A 22568-nucleotide genomic window follows, 5' to 3' on the forward strand; every position below is an offset into this window, starting at 1 on the left:
TTTTTCCTCAAAGCACCTGAGAATGGATTCTAAAAACATAACTAGGAGGCTACATTTCCTAGTGGTAGTGGAATTTGTGCGCATAACATAATGTTTTGAAATATACCTCTGTGGGGGAGGGTGAGAAGCTTAAAACCTTTAAAATGAACCCAAAGAGGCTACCGTGATAAAATCAAGGCAATAAACTGGCATAGTTTTAAAAAAGTTCCCTTTAAGCATAAAAATTGTATATCAAATTTTAAGGAACTTTCTTAACAAACAAAAGGTTGAACTGTGTCTTACTGAAAAGAATGGAATTGCAGAATCAAAGCTATTCATGAATAGGTAACACTAGCTTATTTATTCATTATGAATGATAACTAAGATACGGTATGTTAAAAAAAATCACAGTAATTCCCACCTAACTTGACACATTAGACCCAGTGTAGTTATTACAATTACTTTGGTCAGCAAAACAAATTGAGTTTTACAATCAAAATGGTGAACAAACAGAATTAATTGGATGAGTGTCTACATTTCCATTTACTAGAGTAGATACAGTCCTCATACAAAATTAATTAGCAAATGTTCCTGTGCTTTAATGTCGGCAAGTGTATTCTTTACACTAAGCAGAAATAAATATACTACTATATAATAATAATATAATATACTATTATTAGAGAAGCAAGAAATCAGCTTCTGCTCCATCCCCTCAAAACAAGAGGCAGTCCAGAAAATAATAAAAGTCAAACATTCCTGTGTGTGTTTTCCAGCTATCAGACACTTTGATTTCATTCACAAGCTCACAGTTCAGAAGCACAAGAGTTATGGTTACAACTGAAAATTCCTGACTATGTAAACTGAGTTTAAGGATTAGTGAAAAACATATCTACTAAATTCCTTAATGATGATACAATAGTTCAATCCAGTAGAATCATCAATGCACTACAGGGCTTTCATTAAGCAGCCCATTTCAGTAAAAAGACCAGAGTTTAATTCCCAGTGCCATTGGCCATAAACTGCGAGCATCGGTCTACACTGCAGTACACCTGCTATACTCTAAAAATAAAAAGTCCCATCTAGTTAGCTCAAGAAATTAGTGCTAAATTGCATAATAACTATTTTAGGTGAATGCAAAAAATTAAGATGATAATAATCCTTATTTCAGATAACAGGTTTTTACATATGTTTTGGTTTATAGCTACAACAGAGATGGCTTTTCCAACGCACTCTTCAGCTCCAACCAATGGCCTCTGACTTTTTTGGCCATTAGGCTTTGTTCTATACAGAGATTATGAAGTGTAAAATTAACAGTTTTAAAAGTGTGTACTGTGTAGATATGATTTGTCATCTGATTTTTTACAATTGTCTGTATTTTTAATTACAGCCCCTGCCAATGTATGCTCAATAGGAATTTCAACACCATTTTTATTTAAACTATCGTCTTTATGCAGTGTTGGGGAAAGGCCATTTTTCTCAAGATACTCATGATAATGGTTAAGTGCAACTTCCTGCTGAGGGCAACACAACTGAGAAGCACAAGCTTTTGAGATACAGGGTGAGCTGCATATTAGCTCAGAGGCCTTGTGGTCAATGTACTCCGGTTGGATGGTTACAGAATGGATCCCTGCTTCGTGGAAAACCTCCCGCATTTTATAAGAGACATCTTGGTAATCAGAAGTGGTTTGGCACTTGACATGAAGGGTAGCAATATTCTTCCCACCTGCCAGTTCCCAGACATGCACCTCATGAAGACTGCTAACCCCTGGCACATCAGTTAGTCTTTCCGCTAGAAAACAGAAGAGAAAATAATTTAAGAGGGTTGCTCGGGGGGGGGCCAATTGCAAGTTTCTGGTTATTATGAGGAACAGTGTTTAAAAGCCCCAGCCATGAGGAAAGACACCTATCAATGCTCATCCACCTAAGATATAAGCATGTGACTTTTTAAAAGTAGTTGTATGTAACATAACACCTATACCCCCTGCAAGCTTCACTTTCCTCTAGTCATCCAGAGTCTGAACTAAGTTGTTTAACTTGGGGACCAATCCTTTGGACATGCCTTTAACACTTATTGGCTTCAAACAAAGCTGAGGGCACTCAGCCCCTCATGGTAGGCACTCAGCACTTTGTAGGATCAACGCTAGACTGTAATCTCCTTGGGGCAGGGACCATATCTCCCCTCTTCTGCTCAGCTCAGACCCTGATGGACTTCACAAAAAAACAAAGTAATCTCTTAAGTAAGTGTGCATTTATAAAGTTACAAAATTAACCAAAAATGCTACTATTGATTAACATTTCTAAAGCGCTTTGAGATCCTTGGACAGAAGGCACTAGGAAGTACTATTATAATTCAGTGTTATTCCACTAATAAATGTTTTGTGTGGGTTATTTGATAACAGCTCAAGGTCTGGTATTTTTATGTATTGTTGGAGTACCACATTCTCAAAATGCATGCTTTAACTAATCCACAGAGATTTGAGTCATGTTGCTAGGACACAAACATGTGACTCCATTTCTCAGTTCTTGAGAATTTAGAGCTGCTATGAGTATATAATCCAAACATGTCATTCCAGAAATAACACTAGCACTAAAGTATGTCACTATAATTAATAAAAACTCAGTAACAAATTTGCCTTACTCAGTCCTTGCATATTAACACCTTTGGGAACCATCTGCAGCAAAATGGTTGCGGTCTCTTTGATAAGTGGGAAGGCAGAGGACAAAATGATGACCACCATAACTAACGTCAGGCTTGGATCAATGTAACACTGCCAGTTACATGGAGTATTGGCATCCAGGGGAAGTGCATAGAATATTGCAGCAGCAACTACCACGACCACAGATCCAAGTGCATCTCCCATCACATGTAAAAGAACACCTGAAATAAATGACATAATACCATTTTGCATTAGCCTTAATTTGGAGGGGGGGAATCCAAATAAACTGTTACAGACTTTTGAATTTATTTTGTTCAACATGAAACTACAGCATTTAGTACCATGATCAGATATAAAGCTTGCAACAGTTGAGAATAAAACAACTGGCGTGGGTGGGATGAGCCTGAACAACTATATGGTTACATAAGTTTGGTGGGTTATTAAACGTTTAGGCTACCCAACAGATCCATAGAAGCTAGCACTGAACAGCATGCCAACATACAATGTTTTTAATCAAACTGTTGGAGCTTACTAAGAGCTGGGCACACCTTTAAAGGGCAGTGATCAATTCATATATCATGATTACGGATGATCAAATAACCGAGCTGCTAAAAGAGGCATAGTCCACTTCTCTCCTAAGTAGATCAATTATTCTCCTTTGATAGCAGTTCTATGACTTTGCTGACTTCTGAAACAATAGCAGCAATATAGCTAACCACTCACTTTGGAGGGAGGGGGAAAGGTCTAAGTACACATGATACAGAGATGGGCCTAAACCAAAAGCACAAATCCAAACACTGGACAAGTTTGGATCCTGATCTGAGCTTCATAACTCAACTAGCTTTATATAGGCCAAATTAACATACACACACACCCAATTCATTTGCCCTCAGACTTTGAGAATAACTAAGTTTGGGTCCAAATTTTTCAGCTTGGTTTCATATCTTTTAGTGTAAGTATTTGTACTATTGCAAGTTCAGAAAACACTGCATACAGCTCTTCTTTCTTCCATGGGCACGGAAGGAAAAAAGGAATGAGAAAAGTGTATGCATTTTAAAAGATGCCTGTAATACCTCTCTAGGCCAGCCCTGGAAATTACATGGAGTAAGATAATGTGCTTGCTACACATTCACACTAATCTTAGAATCTTCTGTTTCCTTCTTGCGAGTTTAAATATCTTTCCCTGGATGTGCTTTCTAACAACCTCCCCCATCCAAACTTGCACGTTAATGTAACCCTGTTAGACTGTAATGCTCTACTTTTATAAGACTAACTTGCCATTACTTTTTATTTTTGGGTGGCGGGGGATAAGCGGAGTTGCCGCCTCTGAAAACTTCCATTTACACCCACTCTTAAAAGCTTCACTCCTACATAATCTCTCTCAACTAGGAGGGCTGCATATAGCTCCCTCTTAAACCTATCAATGCTCAGCTGCGAGTTTTCACTTTGCAGTGTTGTAAGACACTAAACTCCCTAAGGCTGAGAACACTGCCTTTGCTACTGCTCCTTGCCAGTTTGGGGCCCAAATGCTGATCCTCCACATGGGAAGGGAAGGCAATATTTCACTAGCCTGCCTTGTACTCATTAAGTACTAACTTTCAGCTGAAATAAGTTTCTTCCTAGTAGGGTTAAGAGAACTCCCCTTTGGTTTTCCAGAGCAATCTGCTCCCTAGAGGTCACAAGGGTCCTGAGGGCAGTTTTAGCTGTAGTAATGGTTGAAGCCTCACTGCTTTCCATTTAAAATTTAATTGGACTTGAGTACTGCAGAGTTTACTTCTACACTGACAAGAGGGATGGACAAGATGCAACTTCCCTATAATTCTAGGATGCTAACTGTGGATGTCTACACTAGAAAAATCTTAAAATGTCCCATCGTTGCTAATATTGATTCAGCTCCACTGGTATTAGCAATATTGGGAGCCCTAATGAGGATGGGCTGCTCAGTGCAGCTCATGTTTTCAGCACCAAGTAAATTAGATCTACTCTGAGCAGAGTTAGAAGATACAGTGCTTAAAATGCACACCTTAGTGTGCCAAATACACTAGCATGTAGTATTTTGAGGATTTCACATCCACGAAGTTAAAGTAAGTGCCACTGTTTTGGCATATGGTGCAGCTTTGCAGAATACTTTTTTACATTAGTATAATAATGAAAACTTTGCAAATCTTTACCATATACTAAAAATAGACACTCACCTCACCTGACCACCCCCATATATGGGATTCACTTGGCACTACCTGCATAATGGATGTGGGAACATCACACTGGTGCAAGAGATGGTGAACTGTGACCAAGAAAAATCTCAAAAAAATATTTGTTTAACATTTTGAATAGTGTTTTGATTAAATAAAATGCTAAGTATTATTGGTGGGGCTTTTCTGTTGTTTTTAAATAAAAAGTGTATTTAAAATCAGTTATGCTCTGGATGCATTTGAGGCATTCAGGATATATCCACATATCTAGTTAGTTATGTTTGTTTATTTTAAGGGGATGCAGGTTACCTTCAAGAATAGTTTAATTAGCATATTTCGTTCTGCAGATATTCAGAGCTCTGTGGAGTCCTTTCTAGTGTTGGGCAGAAAGAAGTATTTTGAGAAACAAATGTGAGGACTGGACTGTTTGGAGGAGAGGTGGTCCGTAAGAGGGTCTCTGTCAGGAAACAGTCAACAGAACAACAGGGCTGCAGAACCACTATGCTGTTCTTCAGCACTCCTTACCCAACTGACTATGGGACATCATTGATACCAGTCTTTAAGGAAACTGCTCCAGCAATTCAACTAAAAATACTGAAATACTATGGTAATGATGCTCAAGAAACAGACCGAAAAGAAGAGCATGGGGACTTCAATCAGTTAAAATTAGTGGAAGAGACTTTGAAGATAAAGCTGTTTAAAAGGGTGCAATCAAAAATAAAAATGTGAACAACACACAAAGGGCCAGATCCTCAAATGCCCTATTGATTCATTGAAGTAATCATTATCACTTCAAACCATTTGCGGACCTGGCCTAAGAATGTAAAAAAACCCAGAGTTGGTCAACAACTGTGAAAACCATCACCATTTTTATTTTCATTTGAATTCTGAAAACACATCAAATTGAAATTTGGACATTTTTGACAAGCTCTAGTTGAAAAGTCTTTAAAAAAACCAAAATATTATACCTCTGATGTTCAAAGCTTCAGACTTTTTCTCTTTTTTCTGTACTGTCTGCTCTTCAGGCCTTTTCTGAGTGTTCAGGGAATCACCTGCATTCAAAGAAGAAACCCTGTGTTGTGTATAAATTCTACAAACAGAAAAAAAAACACCAATTTTCTCAACACCAACTTATTTTAAAGAGAAACAAACATCAACTCAAGAAAAAGTCAGTCTCTGGCCAACATCTCTTTAATCAATGACCCTTTCCCCCTGCCTATCTCAAACAATACAGTATAGGATACATACAAGCGTGAAATATGTAGTATGTTTGCATGGAGTTTGTTCACTCTGCGGTTACCATTCAAGCAAACTTTGGAGGAGATTCCACCACAAACAATAGACAAGAGGATGTTTCCTTTTATTTTAAGGTTGTCTCTCCCTCTGCCCCCCAGAGGAAGAGCCACAATCACTAACAAGGTCATTAGGATATCACAATAGCAGCAAAGCTATAGAAAAGGGGAACGTGAAATAACAGAGGAGGAAGGAGAGGATGATTGATAGATTCCAAGGCCAGAAGGGACCTCTGTGACTAGTCTGACCTGGCTAGGAAAGGCCACAGAACTCCCTGGAATAATTCCTAGAGCAAGGCTTTTAGAAAAGCATCCAGTCTTGATTTAAAGATGACAAGGGGAGAGGATGGGGGGGGAAGTGGAGAGGAAGGGGGGCAGGATGGAGGGCCGGAATGGGGGCAAGAGAGAGACAGAAGGAGAAAGGGAAGGGCAGAATGGGAGAAGGGAAAGTAAAGGGAAGAAAGGAAGGAGGAGGGGAGCACGCTAGGATGCAACTGAAAGGCACCTGCTTCAACAGCCTCCTGACACTCCACCACGGCCGCCTCCTCCCGCCCGGCGCCGGGCACCGCCTGGAGCTGCTCTGGGGTGGCGGCGCGGGGCTGCAAGCGGCTGCAGCAGGAGCCCCAGTCCTGGAAGATGAGCAGCCCCACCACGTTGACGGCCAGGCCCAGCGCCCCCACGATGAGCACCAGCTCGGGGCCGTCGATGCGCTCGGGCCGGGCCAGGCGCAGCACCGCCTCCACCAGGATGGTGAAGCAGAGGGCGGTGAGGAAGACGGCGTTGCTCAGCGCCCCCACCGCCTCGGCGCGGCCGTAGCCGTAGGTGGCGCCGGGGCCCCGGCGGGCGCGGCGGGCGATGCGCCCGGTGGCGATGCCCACGCACAGCGAGATGAGGTCCGACAGCATGTTGAACGAGTCCGACACCAGCGCGATGGAGTTGCCCAGGTAGCCGGAGACCAGCTCGGCCACGAAGAAGCCGGCGGTCAGCACCAGCATGAAGATCAGGCGGCAGGTCTTGCCCGAGTAGCGCCCCATCCCGGCAGCTGGCCCCGGACCGGGAGCGAACGCGGCCGGCTCGCCACTGAGCCAGCGCCGAGCCCCGCCGGCTGCAAGCTCCTCCCTGCGCCCTGCCCCTGGCCGAGCCTCCGCGCCCCGCTTATATGCAGCGGCGCCGGGCAGCCCGCCCCCGCCGCGCCAAAGGGTGGCACTTGCCCGGCGGGAGGGGCCGGGGCGTTACCCGCTCCTTGGCCGCGGGGATGGGCTGGAGGAGGCTCGTCCTCGTGCAGGCGGCCGCGCGGCGCTCATGTCCCTGGGGGAGGAAAGCGGCTTGGTGCTGCCTGTGAATGCTCCGTTCTGATAAAACCCTCTCCCTGAGCCATCGCCTGTTTCTAGACCCGGGTCGGGGACGCGGGGTGCGGGTCAGAGATGCAGCTCAGACCCTTTAATGATTAAGCTCCTGCAGACGCAGGTGCTTTCGCACGGGGCTGTGTTTGTAATGGAGGAGGGTGACAGGGTCTATGATGCAGAGATGCAGTAGATGGCACCCTAGCCTTTGGTTCAGCGAGGGCTCGCAGCGCCAGCGCGGTGCTAGGGGTGAGTGCCTTGCCGAGACCTGCGGAAGAGCTGTGTGTGGCTCAAAAGCTTGTCCAACTCACTCACCTTGTCGCTCCAGATCACAGCCGGGGCAGCCCCAGGACGGGCACATAAGGGGCCTTCTGAAGAGGCAGAGAGAGGGGCTTTAGCTGCTGAAGATGGTACAGAACTACTGAGATGTCCCTTACCCCCTGCCCGTACATGCCCAACTATGGTACCACAGAGGAGAAATCCAGGACTGTTGGTGGAGGAGGCTGCTTGGAGAGGGGGAGTTTTCCAGGCCTGTTTGGGAGAGGGACACTTTATGGGGAGGAATAGTTAGGAGAGCTCATCCAAAGAATAAGCAAATGAATAGCTGGCTGGTTAGCTGAACTGTCATAGGTTTGCCCATCACTAAACTCCAGAGGCAAGACCTCAGTGTTCAGCTCAATCCAGAAATAGGAGAGTGCTTGCTCTTCCCTCAGACACACCCACCCATCTTTTTTGGTTTAAAATAAGGTACGCAGGGAATGCCAGTCTATGACAGAAAAGTCTTGAATGCATAAAGCCCTCCCTCCTCACATCCGCAAAGGACTGAGTGCATTGAGGAAATACACCCTCTGCTGGATGTTTAGGGTACTCATCTAATTAAGCAAAACAGAATTGGAAGGATTATGCTAGCCTAATTATGCTTGCTGCCAGAATCTTCTTAAAAGCCACATGATGATATAGAAATAAGCAATTGTTATTAGATAGCCCCTTTCAGAAGCCCCTTCACAAAAATAAAAGTTATAGATTGTGACCTCTTGATTTCATCCACTACAAAGCTGTTTCTAGGGTGGGGGTGCAAGAGTAATTAAAATGACACAAGTAGCCTGAACAAGATGAAGTAAAACCTGGGCCAAATCTTTTAACAGGAGCACAAAAGCACACCACGCATTTGAAAATGCAGGCCCTCGAAGTGATGGGAATTTGGGCAGGCAGAATATAGCTATTTGAGGTAGAATCTGTCCAGGACACTGGGGTAAACATCCTTATTGGCTTATTAGTGCAAAATTGTAACCCATCTAAAAGATAGCACTTCCAGTAACACAGTGGCCCCTTGGTACCATACTGGGACACCGAGTCCTCCTTGAATCAAAGGATAAGAGTGCCACCTACTGAATCTACAAATCATACTCTGCCAACATCCTCCAATAAAGAACAGCATATTGAGAAACTACATACATGTGCATGAATCTAGTCATAAACCTAGAGAGAGAGAGAACTGCATGTATTTATGTCACATCTGTGTCATGTAAATACAAAAACTAAATAAGTAAACTTCCATGCCATGTTTCAGTATTGTTCCTATTCTCTTTTTTTTTTTTTTTTTCGTGATAAATCCTAAGAAGAATTGTGTGCATGTGTGTAAGCGGGGAAAGGAGATAATGTGTCTGTTAATACCACCCTTAACTGATCATATAGTCCTCAAAATTTCAAAAAGAGATGCAGTAAATTAAGCCATTTTCAAACAACACTCTACTAGGTTCTTAGAAGAAGTATTAATGACACTGGAATTCCAGGGATCCAAAAAAATGAACTTCCATTTTTCCTTTGCAAAATATTTGTTCTCTGATCTCTAATAATAAACCAAAAATTCTGAGGTAGCTCCTAGAAGAACATCAAACTTGAATTTGATGAAATTAAAAATCTGAGACTAGTTGACAGTTAAGAGAAAGAAAAATATTTCTTTAGAATTATATCTTGTAAGATAGCCTTTAAATTGAAAGAAACGTTTTAGTGTTGAGACTACTTATTACCACACACGATTCACCCTAACATTTCACAATAATGCCACAGCACCTATCCCTGAGCCTGGCATCAAGAAAACCAGTAGATTGACTGACTCTCCCTTTTAAAAAAGACCAAAATATACAGGCTACAGTAGGAAACAGTAGACTTGTTAGGTCTGTCATAGTTTCCTAGAGCACCTAGGTTTGTTCCTAGAACTCTTCCCATCCAATTTTTAAAGAACACCAACCCTATCGAGCTAGGGAGATCTGGTGAAATCACAGTCAATGGTATTATGGCTTAAAATATGTAAGGGAGTCCAAATAACCTATGTGAACAGTAAAATATACATATAAGAAAAGAATATATGGCAATGTTTGTAACAAGATTTTAAAATTCTTCCACAAGCTAATGTGGAGCCGAAAGTGGCAAAAGGTTGGCACACTCAAACCAATCAAATTATTTTGTATTCAACACAGTTTCTTCTACATAGTCCTCCTTAAAGCCTGAAAAACAAGTACACCCCACCTCAATATAACGCTGTCCTCGAAAGCCAAAAAATCTTACCGCATTATATGTTAAACCGCGTTATATTGAACTTGCTTTGATCCACCGGAGTGTGCAGCCCCGCCCCCCGGGAGCACTGCTTTAGCGTGTTATATCCAAATTCGTGTTATATCAGGTCGCGTTATATCGAGGTAGTGGTGTAGCATTGGAATGACAAATAAGTCTCCTATTGAGCTCAAAAACAACAAGATTTCCCTAGAAATCACTAAAAAGTTTTCAATCAATACAAGAGATATGTTTGCATTAAAAAGTCCCTCATCTTTTCACATCAAGTTAATCTTTAAGAGCCATATGATTTAAAGCAAGTTCTGGAAGATCTAGGATGCTAGAAAGATGTTGAGTTCCAGGTGTATATCAGGTAGACCTAGGCAAAATATTTCCGCTCTAACTTCTTTTTGTTGGTGAAAAATGCAGCTTCAGCAAATTCGTGTTGGTCTGCTCTTTTTCATGTTGAAAAAATTCTGACAGAGTCTAACTATTTTGTTTTGACATTTTTTTAAACAAAACTTCTAATTTTTTTTTACTAAAAACAGCTTTTTCTTTTGAAATTTCCTTCGATTCAATCTTTAAAAATTAAAAACCTTTAAACCACTCAAAATTGAAACAAAACATTTCATTTTGGGTCAAACAAATCATTTTGTTTGACCCAAAATGAAATGTTTTGTTTCAATTTTGCATGTTATTTTGGTTTTTGTTTTTATTTGCTGAAATTTCAAAACAATTTGATTTTGGGTCAACCCAAAAGGAATTTTTTTTTCAGAATTTCCAGCAAACCGAAAAAACAATTATTCTCACAGTTATAATTTCAACTGATTGAGTGAAAATAGGCAGGAATTTACAAATTAAAATTCCATGTTATTTGGGTATTTTTGTATATATCCCTCACATACTCCTCATGTAATAAACCACCCTCCAACCATTAAAAATGTACAAATGCATATAAATTAATTGATATGAAATTGTATTGAAAGCACACTTTAAAAAGGAGTCTCACCATAAAGACTAGCACAATAGTGGGAGAGGATAACATCATTAAAAATAATTCACAAACTTCAATAATTTTAATCTACAATTGACAAATGTATGATAAAAGAAATCTTAAATAATGGTATAAAATCAAATACGGAGCAACTTTTCTAAAAATTAAAAAAAAATGGCCAGGCAATAGAATACCTTTTATAAGAATTAAATTATCAGATGCCCCAAATAGAGAGTTAGATAAAAAAATAAAAAACAAGACAATGGATCTTTAGTAAAACAATACAATTCATAATACCAACTGCTGCTGTCAGTCACTGGCACTCTGTTTGCAATCCACAAATTAAATGGGGCCTAATAATTGACAGGACTGGGCCATAGCTGTTTAAAGTTAACATGAAGGCTCAATGGATTTTGTTTTAGGAACATGTACAATATTGTATCTGGAACTCGCTAATGCTAGGTAAAATATGCATTAATTCTCTTTGGAAAAAAATTGATATATAAATCAATTCTGAACTCACTTCAATAATCTTATAAAAACACCACAGTAATTATTTTGAAGAAATAGCACTAAAAATATTTTCAAACACCTCAGTAGCCTGTGACTAACTCATCTTATATCTAATACAATTCAAGATGACTCACTGAAAGACTCAGAAGAAATACGTATTCACTTCCTCAGCTCTGAACTTTTTTTGAATTCCCCCACTCAGTGCCCACCAGCTCCTACCTGCCCTGCATGTCAAGGCCAGTCTTGTTCTAACTTTTAAGACCTTACACCTCTCTGAATTTCATGCTCCCATCTTTGTCAGCGGCAGCAGCCTTCATGCCTCTCTTGTTTCTTTCTCCCTGTTCTGCCTCCATGCTTTTTCCCATGCCAGCCTTCCCAATCACTGCTCACCAAGCCACACACTCTCCTCGGCTAAATCATTCCTTAAAACCCACCTCTTCCTATTCCCTACACAAAGTGACTTAATTTACCAAACAAACAAGAATTATTCATTTAATTGAACCTTCAGGATAAGCACATGCCTAAACTGATTGTGTGATAGTTCTGTAACCCTTGTCCCATTCTGTCCTCTCTGTATTCTTTGTTAGCTTCACTCGTTGCATCCAAAATTAGGCCCTAATCCTGCAATGGAGACTGCGTGAGCAAATCCTTCTGCTACTAGAGAGTCCTACTGACTTCAGTTGGTTTCTGCCCATGTGAACATACAGTTCTGCCTGCATCAATCCAATTGCAGTATCAGAACCTTCGCTTGTGACCCATGTCTTTTCAATTGCTTTGTAAAGTTCTTAGCACACTGTGTATACATTTAATTAAACAATGGTGTAGTAAGTTAACTGGCTAATGTTACTTCCAGTTACTTATCCAATATCTGGAATAACTGAACAAACCATTTCCATGAAAAGCAAGAGCCAACCCAAACCTTCACCCAAAACTTGAACCTAATCAAACTTTAAGAGGTTCAGAAAAGTTCAGCTTACTTTTTGGTTTTCTAACTTATTTGTCCTTCTTGGTTTCAGCTAAAATACTGCTAGAAAGGCTGCTGTTGCAGTTCCTCCATCCTAGTCAGAAGCAAAAATTGTTAGATATCTTATGAGCAAGACTATTCTCCTATTCAGTTCTGAATACCAAAAATATTTGGATAAGCGTCCAGACTTTTGGGTATCTACCTTGTAAGGTTTGCCCAGCACTAATTTTAAACACTTTAAAAGTAGGAACTCTGTCCCAAATTTAGCATCACTTTGTAATAGTGATGTACTTCCACTACTCAAGAAGAGGTAATAGAGGCTTACTTGTATATTACTGCCGACAAAGGCATAAGGCTGTGTGTGTTGATTTGAGTAGCATTGCTCAGAGAAGTTACAATATAGCAAGGGATTCAATGGTAATTACAGATGTGACAATACAGAGACATCAATTTTCAATCCGTTTATAAGAAATGCTTACCGTGGAATAATTCCTTTATCCGGTGAGTGTTGGTATGGAAGTACAATGGGATACAGAGCTTTAAGCTCATCAGGTCAGTAGTAGCTTAAAATCATTATCATCAGACAGCTACTCAGTGGCTTTGGTGAAACGTGTACAGTATCAGCCCACGTTTTCACCGTTCAAGGGCCCACTTCACAAAAACCATCACTACTCTTGGTGCCCTTGGGGCACATCTTCACTGCAGAGTTAGGCTGGGCTCCAGCCTGGGCATTGCCTCTTCCATGCACACAGGAAAATGTGTAACCAGGTTTAAGAGTGCTTTAAGACCAGGCTAGCAGTCATGGCTTAGGAAAGGTATAGGCTTGAGCTCAGGTTTTGCTCCAGCCCAGGCTGGCAACCCACCTACTTTGCAGTGAGAGAGCAGGCTAATCAAGCCCAGATGTTGTTAGTCCTTCAGTGCTATCCCACAAATCCACCTGAGCTGTACTTTCTTTTTTAGCTCCTCCCATTTTCTCCATTGTAAGTAACCTATACTGGCTTAACATTTTAACCCCACATTTCCCTGCTCCATTTCTGTTGTGCTTCCACAGCATTTGAAGAGATGCCTGCCAAGGAACCTTTCTCCTGTGCTGCCATTTTTCCAGAGGCTGACGCCAGCCTTCTAGTTAAGCTAGGGTGTGATATCGGTAAGATGCATAATTTGGGGAAATGTACCCAAATGACATCTTTATATTTAATGGACAGGAAAGAAACAAAGGGTTGGGTTGAGTGCGCTGTAATTCGCTTTGTAGTTTGCAGACTGATTTTCATCCTTAATGGCATTTTCATTAAGAGTTCTTGCTTCCAAATGCTGTTTGCTTTCGCCTTAGAACTGTCTGCATTAATGAGTCACTCCATTTGGAAGTTATTTACATAAAGTATTGTTCTCCTGCTACTGACACAAACAGCAGCTCCATGCTAGGCTAGACAGCCAGAGCATCCTGCAAATGGACTCAGAGTAGCTCAGTTCAATGCAATGCTAAGAATTATAGGATATCCCACCAGAAAGCCATCCCAGGACATGGGCTAGTACAACACTCTTGTATACACAGTTACGCAGGTCTGGCATGGGTAATGCTTTGCTGTGGCTAGCCCTGGCGAACTCTGCAGTGGAGACATGCACTTAGTAGCCACCCTGAGAGACTGCCATGGAAGACGGCCAAGGATTGATTGAACACAGAGGATTAATTACTCTCTCAGCTTAAACAAGGAGTCCTTGTGGCACCTTAGAGACTAACAAATTTATTTGGGCATAAGCTTTGGTGGGCAAAACCCACTTCATCAGATGCATGGAGCGGAAAATACAGGAGCAGGTATAAATACATGAAAGGATGGGAGTTGCCTTACCATGTGTGAGGTCAGTCTAACGAGACAATTAACAGCAGGATTCAAGGGAGGAAAAATAACTTTTGAAGTGGTAATGAGAGTGACCCATTTCAGACAGTTTGAGTAACAGTAGGGGGAAATTAGTATTGGGGAAATTAGGTTTAGGTTTTGTAATGAACTACAATCCTTTGGTGATCTTCTAGAAAACACAATCCTAGCCATTATGGATGTAGAAGCTCTCTACACGAACATTCCACACGAAGATGGACTACAAGCCATCAGGAATAGTATCCCCGATACCATCACGGCAAACCTGGTGGCTGAACTTTGTGACTTTGTCCTCACACAAAACTATTTCTGATTTGGGGACAATCTATACCTTCAAGCCAGCAGGACTGCTATGGGTACCCGCATGGCCCCACAGTATGCCAACATTTTTATGGCTGACTTAAAACAATGCTTCCTCAGCTCTTGTCCCCTTACTCCCCTACTCTACTTGCACTACATTGATGACATCATCATCTGGACCCATGGGAAGGAGGCCCTTGAGGAATTCCACCAAGATTTCAACAATTTCCATCCCACCATCAACCTCAGCCTAGACCAGTCCACACAAGAGGTCCACTTCCTAGACACTACAGTGCTAATAAGCGATGGTCACATAAACACCACCCTATACCAGAAACTTACTGACCGCTATACTTACCTACATGCCTCCAGATTTCATCCAGACCACATCACACGATCCATTGTCTACAGCAAAGCTCTAAGATACAACCACATTTGCTCCGATCCTGAGACAGAGACAAATGCCTACAGGATCTCTATCAAGCGTTCTTAAAACTATAGTACCCACCTGCTGAAATGAAGAAACAGATTGACAGAGCCAGAAGGGTACCCAGAAGTAACCTACTACAAGACAGGCCCAACAAAGAAAGTAACAGAACACCACTAACCGTCATCTACAGCCCCCAACTAAAACCTCTCCAGCGCATCATCAAGGATCTACAACCTATCCTGAAGGACAATCCCTCACTCTCACAGACCTTGAGAGACAGGCCAGTCCTCACTTGCAGACAGCCCCCCAACCTGAAGCAAATACTCACCCGCAACTACATACCACACAACAAAAACACCAACCCAGGAACCAAACCCTGCAACAAACCCCGGTGCCAACTCAGTCCCCATATCTACTCTAGCGACATCATCATAGGACCCAACCACACCAGCCACACCATCAGAGGCTCATTCACTTGCACATCTACTAAATGTGATATATGCCATCATGTGCCAGCAGTGCCCCTCTGCCATGTACATTGGCCAAACCGGACAGTCTCTACGCAAAAGAATAAATAGACACAAATCTGACATCAGGAATCATAACATTCAAAAACCAGTAGGAGAACACTTCAATCTTTCTGGTCACTCAATAACAGACCTAAAAGTAGCAATTCTTCAACAAAAAAGCCTTCAAAAACAGACTCCAACGTGAAACTGCAGAACTGGAATTAATTTGCAAACTGAACAACATCAGATTAGGCCTAAATAAAGACTGGGAGTGGTTGGGTCATTACAAAACCTAAACCTAATTTCCCCAATACTAATTTCCCCCTACTGTTACTCACACTGTCTGAAATGGGCCACTTTCATTACCACTTCAAAAGTTATTTTTCCTCCCTTGGTATCCTGTTGTTAATTGAATTGTCTCGTTAGACTGACCTCACACTGGGTACGGCAACTCCCATCCTTTCATGTATTTATATCTGCTCCTGTATTTTCCACTCCATGTATCTGATGAAGTGGGTACTAGCCCACAAAAGCTTATGCCCAAATAAATTTATTAGTCTCTCAGGTGCCACAAGGACTCCTAGTTGTTTTTGCTGATACAGACTAACACGGCTACCACTCTGAAATCTCTCAGCCTAGAAATGCCCCCTTCAGAACTGGGCTGAGAAATGTTGGTGGGTCAGCCTGAACTGACACATGGAATGATTTGATTCATAGCCTTAGAGTGGGTTTTATTTTTAAAAGACGCTGAAGCCTTAAAGACCTTTCAGGACCTCCTCCCTTCCCACCAACTCACCCTACGCCTAATATCCAGCCTAAAAATGACCTTAAATTTATCTAAATCACATCCATAATTATGTGCCCTTCTGACATCTGAGCAATCCTTTTCTGGTCACTTCAAGTACTTAGGAAGTCACTTCTTTTTCAGTTAAAGATGGTCAGTCCCACTAAACTTTCCTCATAGACTAGCCCTGTCTGTCCCGAGTTAAACTTGGTACCCGCTATGTAATGCAGTGTGGTTCAATGAAAGCAGTATATAGGGGAAGTTAGTCATTTTTTACTTTTTCACTGAAAATTATAGTAAATCAGATTATCAGAACTTAATGTTGTCACTTAGCAGCACTTCTAGACTGAGGTTCAATGTCAAACCCTGTGCATACATTGAGCTTCTATGCAGCATTACTTGACCAGTAGAAGAATTGCAATGAAAGAACTGAGATGAGTTTAAACAGCACCTCAGCCTTGAAATTCTCTAATCTACTGTATTTACAATATTAAAGTTTTTTATGATCATATACCAAGTTATCTTAAAGACCTTTTATTTCCTTACTGTTGACAGCAGATGCTGTGATGTAGTTCTGAAAGTTTGCCTGTACCTTGAATATGAACCCTGTCACCCAAAATTAGATGATACAAACAGCTTTGGAATCAAAGGTCACACGAGAGTTCTTTTTAACTTTACTACTGTAAACTGCTCTATGCAGTGCTCTGAATGCTTTACTTTCTGTGCTTGTAAATTTTAAGTTTTGTATTGGAACTTTTTTTTAAACAAAAAAAGAAAATGCCTTTTTAATCAAAATGAAAATTTATGGCAAAAAAATGCATTTTGATTTTGGTGCGGGGGTGTGAAAGGCAGCCACCCTTTTTAAAATAAAAGTTCCATGAGAAAAAACCGTGGAAAAGTTAAAAAAAAAAAAAAAAGTAAATGAGAGAAAGTGGGTTTTTCCTCCCCACAAAAATTAAACTTTTTGAAATTTTGAATACTTTGAAGAATTTAATTTTCAAACATTTTGTTGAAAGAACAAAAAAATTCACAGAATATTTCAAATGAAACAAAAACATGCTTTGTTTTAAACATTTTCATGAAGTATACTTACTTTTTTTTGACCAGCTTTACTTATGAGTGGTTGACAGGCTCTTCAAAATCCATCTTGTCTGCCTTAAAGATTCAGGGTCAGATCTGCAGTTTGTGTAAATTTGCATGGTTTCATTGCCATCACTGCAGCTTCACCAGTTTACCTCAACTGAGGATCTGGCCCTGTTTCTGGTTAACTGTTTACATGAAAAACTCATCTCAACCAGGGCCGGCTCCAGGCACCAGCCCACCAAGCTGGTGCTTGGGGCGGCACCTGGAGAGGGGCTGCGCAGCGCTCCGGCCCAAGAGCGGGGCTGCGACCGGGCTCGCCGCCCTTCCCCCGGCGCAGCCTCTGGCCGCCGGGGAGAGCAGAGCCCCGGCGGGGCTCTCCGCACTCTCCCCGGCGCAGCCTCTGGCTGCCGCGGAGAGCGGAGCCCCGGCGGGGCTCGCCGCCCTCCCCCCGGCGCTCTGGCTGCCGGGGCTCCGCTCTCCCCAGCAGGGCTCGCCGCCCTCCCTTGCGGGGGGGGGAGCGGCGGGAGGCTTTTTTGCCTGGGGCGGCAAACAAGCCAGAGCCAGCCCTGATCTCAACTCATGGGCTTTGGAAGAATTTGCTGAGGACTGTTTGGCATATTATTTCAGATAAACGGACTGATTAAAGTGCCTCTGAAAGACATAAAATTCAGCAGTGATAACTGATAAGCACCAAACAAGTCTTGAAAGCAATATCTTTTCTCTCTTTAAATTTTTTTATTATTGTTGTAATTATCTTAAAACAATAAAAATCCTATGACAGCAACTCTGAATGTAATTGTGCATTTTAGCCTAGACTGGCCTGACTCTCAGTTATATGTATGCACACTTCCCTAGGATTGCATAGAAGCAATTGAGAGCAGAATATGGCCTTTTGTTAATAATTACTTCTGTTGGCAAACATCTAGCTAGGGGCTGAACAATATTATGCACAATCCATTAGCACAGTGCACAAGGATCCATGAGGGACAGTTGGTCAGTGAACTCAACAGACACTTTATTGTTGGCAACCATCTGTCTATAGAGAAATTTAACCAGGGCACTTATTAGTTATATATACTTGTTATATGCATCATTTACTATCTTTCAAGTGGTTAGCACTTCGTGGAAAAAACAGTTAATGGCCATCCACTATGGTGAGCACTTCTGTAAAATGGAGATAAGGAAGCTGACCTCCTTTATAAAGTGCTTTAAGACTTATGGATGAAAAGCAGTATATAGGAGCTAAGTATGATTGATTATTATTCTACTTCAGAGTGTGTGTTTGTGTGGGGTAAGAAAAATAGCTGTCACAGTCTCATGTATACAATTCTGGTTAACTTTATTTTCGGACCCTGCCAATGACATGCTGACTACATCAAGTGGATGGGCCAGTCTTGCCCCATCACTCCAAAAATGGGCCCTAATTTTTGAGGGGAAAGGTAGGATTTTTGCCCCCTTCAGAAAGCATACAAAGCTTTTCAGCTCTGTTTTTCAGAATTGGAGAGTTACTTTTTGAGGAGAACAAATGGAACTATTTCACGATAAGAACTCTGGACTCTAGGTTAAGGCTGAGGAGCTTTCAAATTACTCTAGAAAAAGACTGGAAGCACTGATAGCGTGAAGAATGTGATGATGAATGCAGAAAGAAAAGCTGATGTGAAAGAAATGGAAACTACTTTGTCTGTATACAGCAACCTAGAAATATGAGAGTTTGGGGGTCCCCCTTTTTAAAAACAAAAATCTAGGCCATTTTTGGCCTTAATTGCATCCCCAACTACAATTATAAGATGTGAAATGCCACGGGAAAACAACGTATTGGTTTATCAGTCCATTTAGATTAGTCTTTGTGACTACTAATAGCTCTGTGCCATTTATCTTGTATGTGTCATTTATTGGTACACTGGCTGTCGTATAACTCCACCAGAGAGGTCCTTTGGGGCCATCTGCCTGTCCCAAGTCAGGATAAAGGAGGAGGGTTGGGCGTGGGGCTAGCAACTCCACCCCGTAAAAAAATCAACCTGCTATAGAAACGCCAACAATAGAGATAACAGAGACTTTTAGCCTGGAAAAAGAAGGGTCTTCGACTCGAAGACGCATGACGCTGGGTGGTGAAAGTTGTGAGGAAGCCACTAAGCTGATTACCCTTCTTGCAACCAGGATTACCATTGGTACATGGAACGTGAGGACCATGTACGAGTCAAGAAAGATGGCACAGGTCACAGCCATCAGTAATGACCCAGTCACACTGAATGGAATCCCTCTGGAAGAAGTGCAGTCCTTCACCTACCTAGGCAGTATCATCGACCAACAGGGTGGCACGGACGCAGACATCAAAGCAAGGATTGGTAAGGCAAGAGCAGCTTTCTTACAGCTCAAGAACATCTGGAGCTCTAGAGAGCTGTCTTTGGCAACAAAGATTAGACTGTTCAATTCCAACGTGAAATCAGTCTTATTGTATGGAGCTGAAACCTGGAGGATAATTAAAACAACCACCAGGAAGATCCAGACCTTCATAAATAGTTGCCTTAGAAGGATTCTCCAGATCTGCTGGCCAGACACCATCAGCAACATCTACCTCTTGGAGAGGACCCATCAACTTCCAGCAGCAAACCAACATCACTAGACAGGCATTGCGGTGGAACCCCCAAGGCAAGCGGAAAAGAGGCCGTCCAAGAAACACCTGGCGACGCGACCTTCAGGCTGATAGCATAAAAATGGGCTATACCTGGAACCAGCTAGAGCAAATGGCCCAGGATAAAGGACTCTGGAGATCTGTGGTTGGCGGCCCATACCCCGACTGGGGTGACGGGCATGAGTGAGAGTGAGTGGCTGTCGTATGTTAGTAATATGGATTTGGGTCAGACTAGGTTTTTCTTTCGTCATACTCTTGAGGCAATTGAGAAAAATTGACACGGAGGCTTCCCTTGGCCTCTGTAGTTTCCTTCTTTCATAATACCTGATTTAAAAATTCTCTTCATGATCTGTTCCCCCTTTGATAAGCATATGTAAACACCCTATGCAATAGTGTTAATAGAAATTACATATGTATATCAAAAGCCAGGAATAGACACTTTAATCATCAAGTCTCACACTCTGTCAAATCTCAACTTTAACAAATTGAGAGTACAAACAGCACCTTGTTTTTAATTGCATCTTCTGAGAGCTACTGTGATACAAATAATAAAAAACAAAGAATAAGAGAGAGCAGCCAGTGTTTCTCCAGGCCATGGTTGTTCTATCTTGCTTGTAACAGTTGGAAATACCTGTAGTGATTGTAGAATTGCTGCTGTAATGCATGATTGCTACAGCTGTTATAGCTGGTGGTCTTTTACACTCACTAAAAATTTCTCCAGGCGATCAAGCTGGTGCAATCATGTGTTTATAAGCCAGTGAGTACACACAATGGACATTTTTTCCCTTTTTTAAATATAGATTAATTTAGTGCTCATGAAAATCTCTGTATTAACAATCTTAGAGCCTGAAAGCCTCCCTAGTCACTGAACAGATACAAGAACAGACAGTGGCAGTACAACTTCTCCACACTGTCTTCTTAATATGTTTCGACTCTGACCTGGAAAATAACAGCCTTGCTGCTGAGACCACCACAAAGGATGCAGATTAGTGCCAGTTGTGTTGTGGATACCAGGCAGGTAGGAACCAGAGAGAGACCACCAATGTCACATACACCAAGCAGCTACTACATCACTGAAAGCTCTTTATGGCAGGTTCTGTGTGCTTATGACAAGTGTGGAACATGACTAGTATAATAGAGAACCAAATTAGTCATTGGGTCCCAAGGCACTACTACAATACAAATTATTAATAACTACTAATTTGGGCTTCATTTTTGAGCTAGAAGTGGGAGGTTCTCTACTTGCTGTGTGACTTCAGGCATGTCAATTTCCCTGGGCCAGTTTCCCCATCTAGAAAAAATTGTGAAAATGAGTACCTGTTTTTCTTTGAGCAATATGGATGAAATGGCTTTGTAAATTCATGGTATTATAACTTAATCCCCTGATTCAGTTAGTCTCCCTCAAAGATTTTTCTTCTCAAATACCAAACCTTACGGAAAATTCTGGTTCCACTAAAGTCAGTGGGAGTTTTCCAAAAATGAAACTCAGCAGCAGGTCCACTTGCTCTAGCAATTGTTTTTCTACAACTGTTAAGTTGTGTATGTGTAATCTCAAATGGGATAGCACGCAGCATTGGAATGTATGTCAGCCATGTAGTTACTTTTTGATTTAAAAATGCCCCAATCACGGCAGAAGCAATATGTAATAAAAAACATTAATGAATTATTTGTATCAATTATAAAACCTTCCCATCTACCCAACCTGTTAGAGCTAATGACACCTCACCGTAGCCCATTAGCATACCCCTCAGCTTAACCTCCTCTGCAAAGGCCTGGAAAAATAGGTAAGTCTTGCAGTATCCCTTAAATTCAACAAACTCAGGTTCTGTGGGCCAAGGAAAAGCACACTATGTATTCCATTTGGCCTCTGGCTCGCATGCCATCTCCAATCTCATATGGAGGTTTCTAGCGCATTGTGAGTGTTCTCCATCATCTAAGAAGTATACGCACAGCACCAAAACTGTACTTGCTGAAGTGTATGGGCCCACCACCACATGGCTGTAACTACAAAATGCATATTTTCATATTCTAGTTAATGAATTGTTGCTCGTTCTAAGGTGATCATTAGATTAGATTTGCCCCTTCAATCCCAGCCATTTTATAAACAGATCTATATCAGATTTTGTTTCCACCAAAACAAAAAATCACAGCCAAAGTACATGAAGGAAGACAGGAAAAATGCTTTCTCCAATTCAATATTTATTGCTTTTCTTGAGTCCTACACAGTGGGACACAGTAATTCCCTGTAACACAGTGCATCCACCAAGCGAGCGCCAGTGCACTAGCTGTCCAGGGAAAGCTACTTAGTCACATAAAAGTAAATAGTTACATATATCTTGCTAGACATACAAGAATAACCTGAAAAAATTGTACAATAAGTAAACTCCTATATAAGTAAATATTATAGGTGGGTCAGATAATACTGCCTATTAAGGTTGCCTGACACTTCCCACTATAAGTTACTGTTTT

General features: G+C 41.6%; 1 protein-coding gene across 1 annotated transcript; it reads right to left on the minus strand.

Moving 5' to 3' along the window:
- Positions 1-212: 212 nt before the first annotated feature.
- On the minus strand, positions 213-7214 carry SLC30A10 (solute carrier family 30 member 10). The gene is made up of 4 exons (XM_054023209.1): positions 6626-7214; positions 5797-5880; positions 2618-2857; positions 213-1768 (listed from the first exon to the last, which is right to left on the minus strand). The coding sequence occupies exons 1-4, from the start codon at positions 7152-7154 to the stop codon at positions 1296-1298; spliced, it is 1326 nt and encodes a 441-aa protein (XP_053879184.1). The 5' UTR covers positions 7155-7214; the 3' UTR covers positions 213-1295.
- Between the last annotated feature and the right edge of the window lie 15354 nt (positions 7215-22568).

The sequence above is a fragment of the Malaclemys terrapin genome, chromosome 3, assembly GCF_027887155.1.
Source record: "Malaclemys terrapin pileata isolate rMalTer1 chromosome 3, rMalTer1.hap1, whole genome shotgun sequence".
Taxonomy (NCBI): domain Eukaryota; kingdom Metazoa; phylum Chordata; order Testudines; family Emydidae; genus Malaclemys; species Malaclemys terrapin.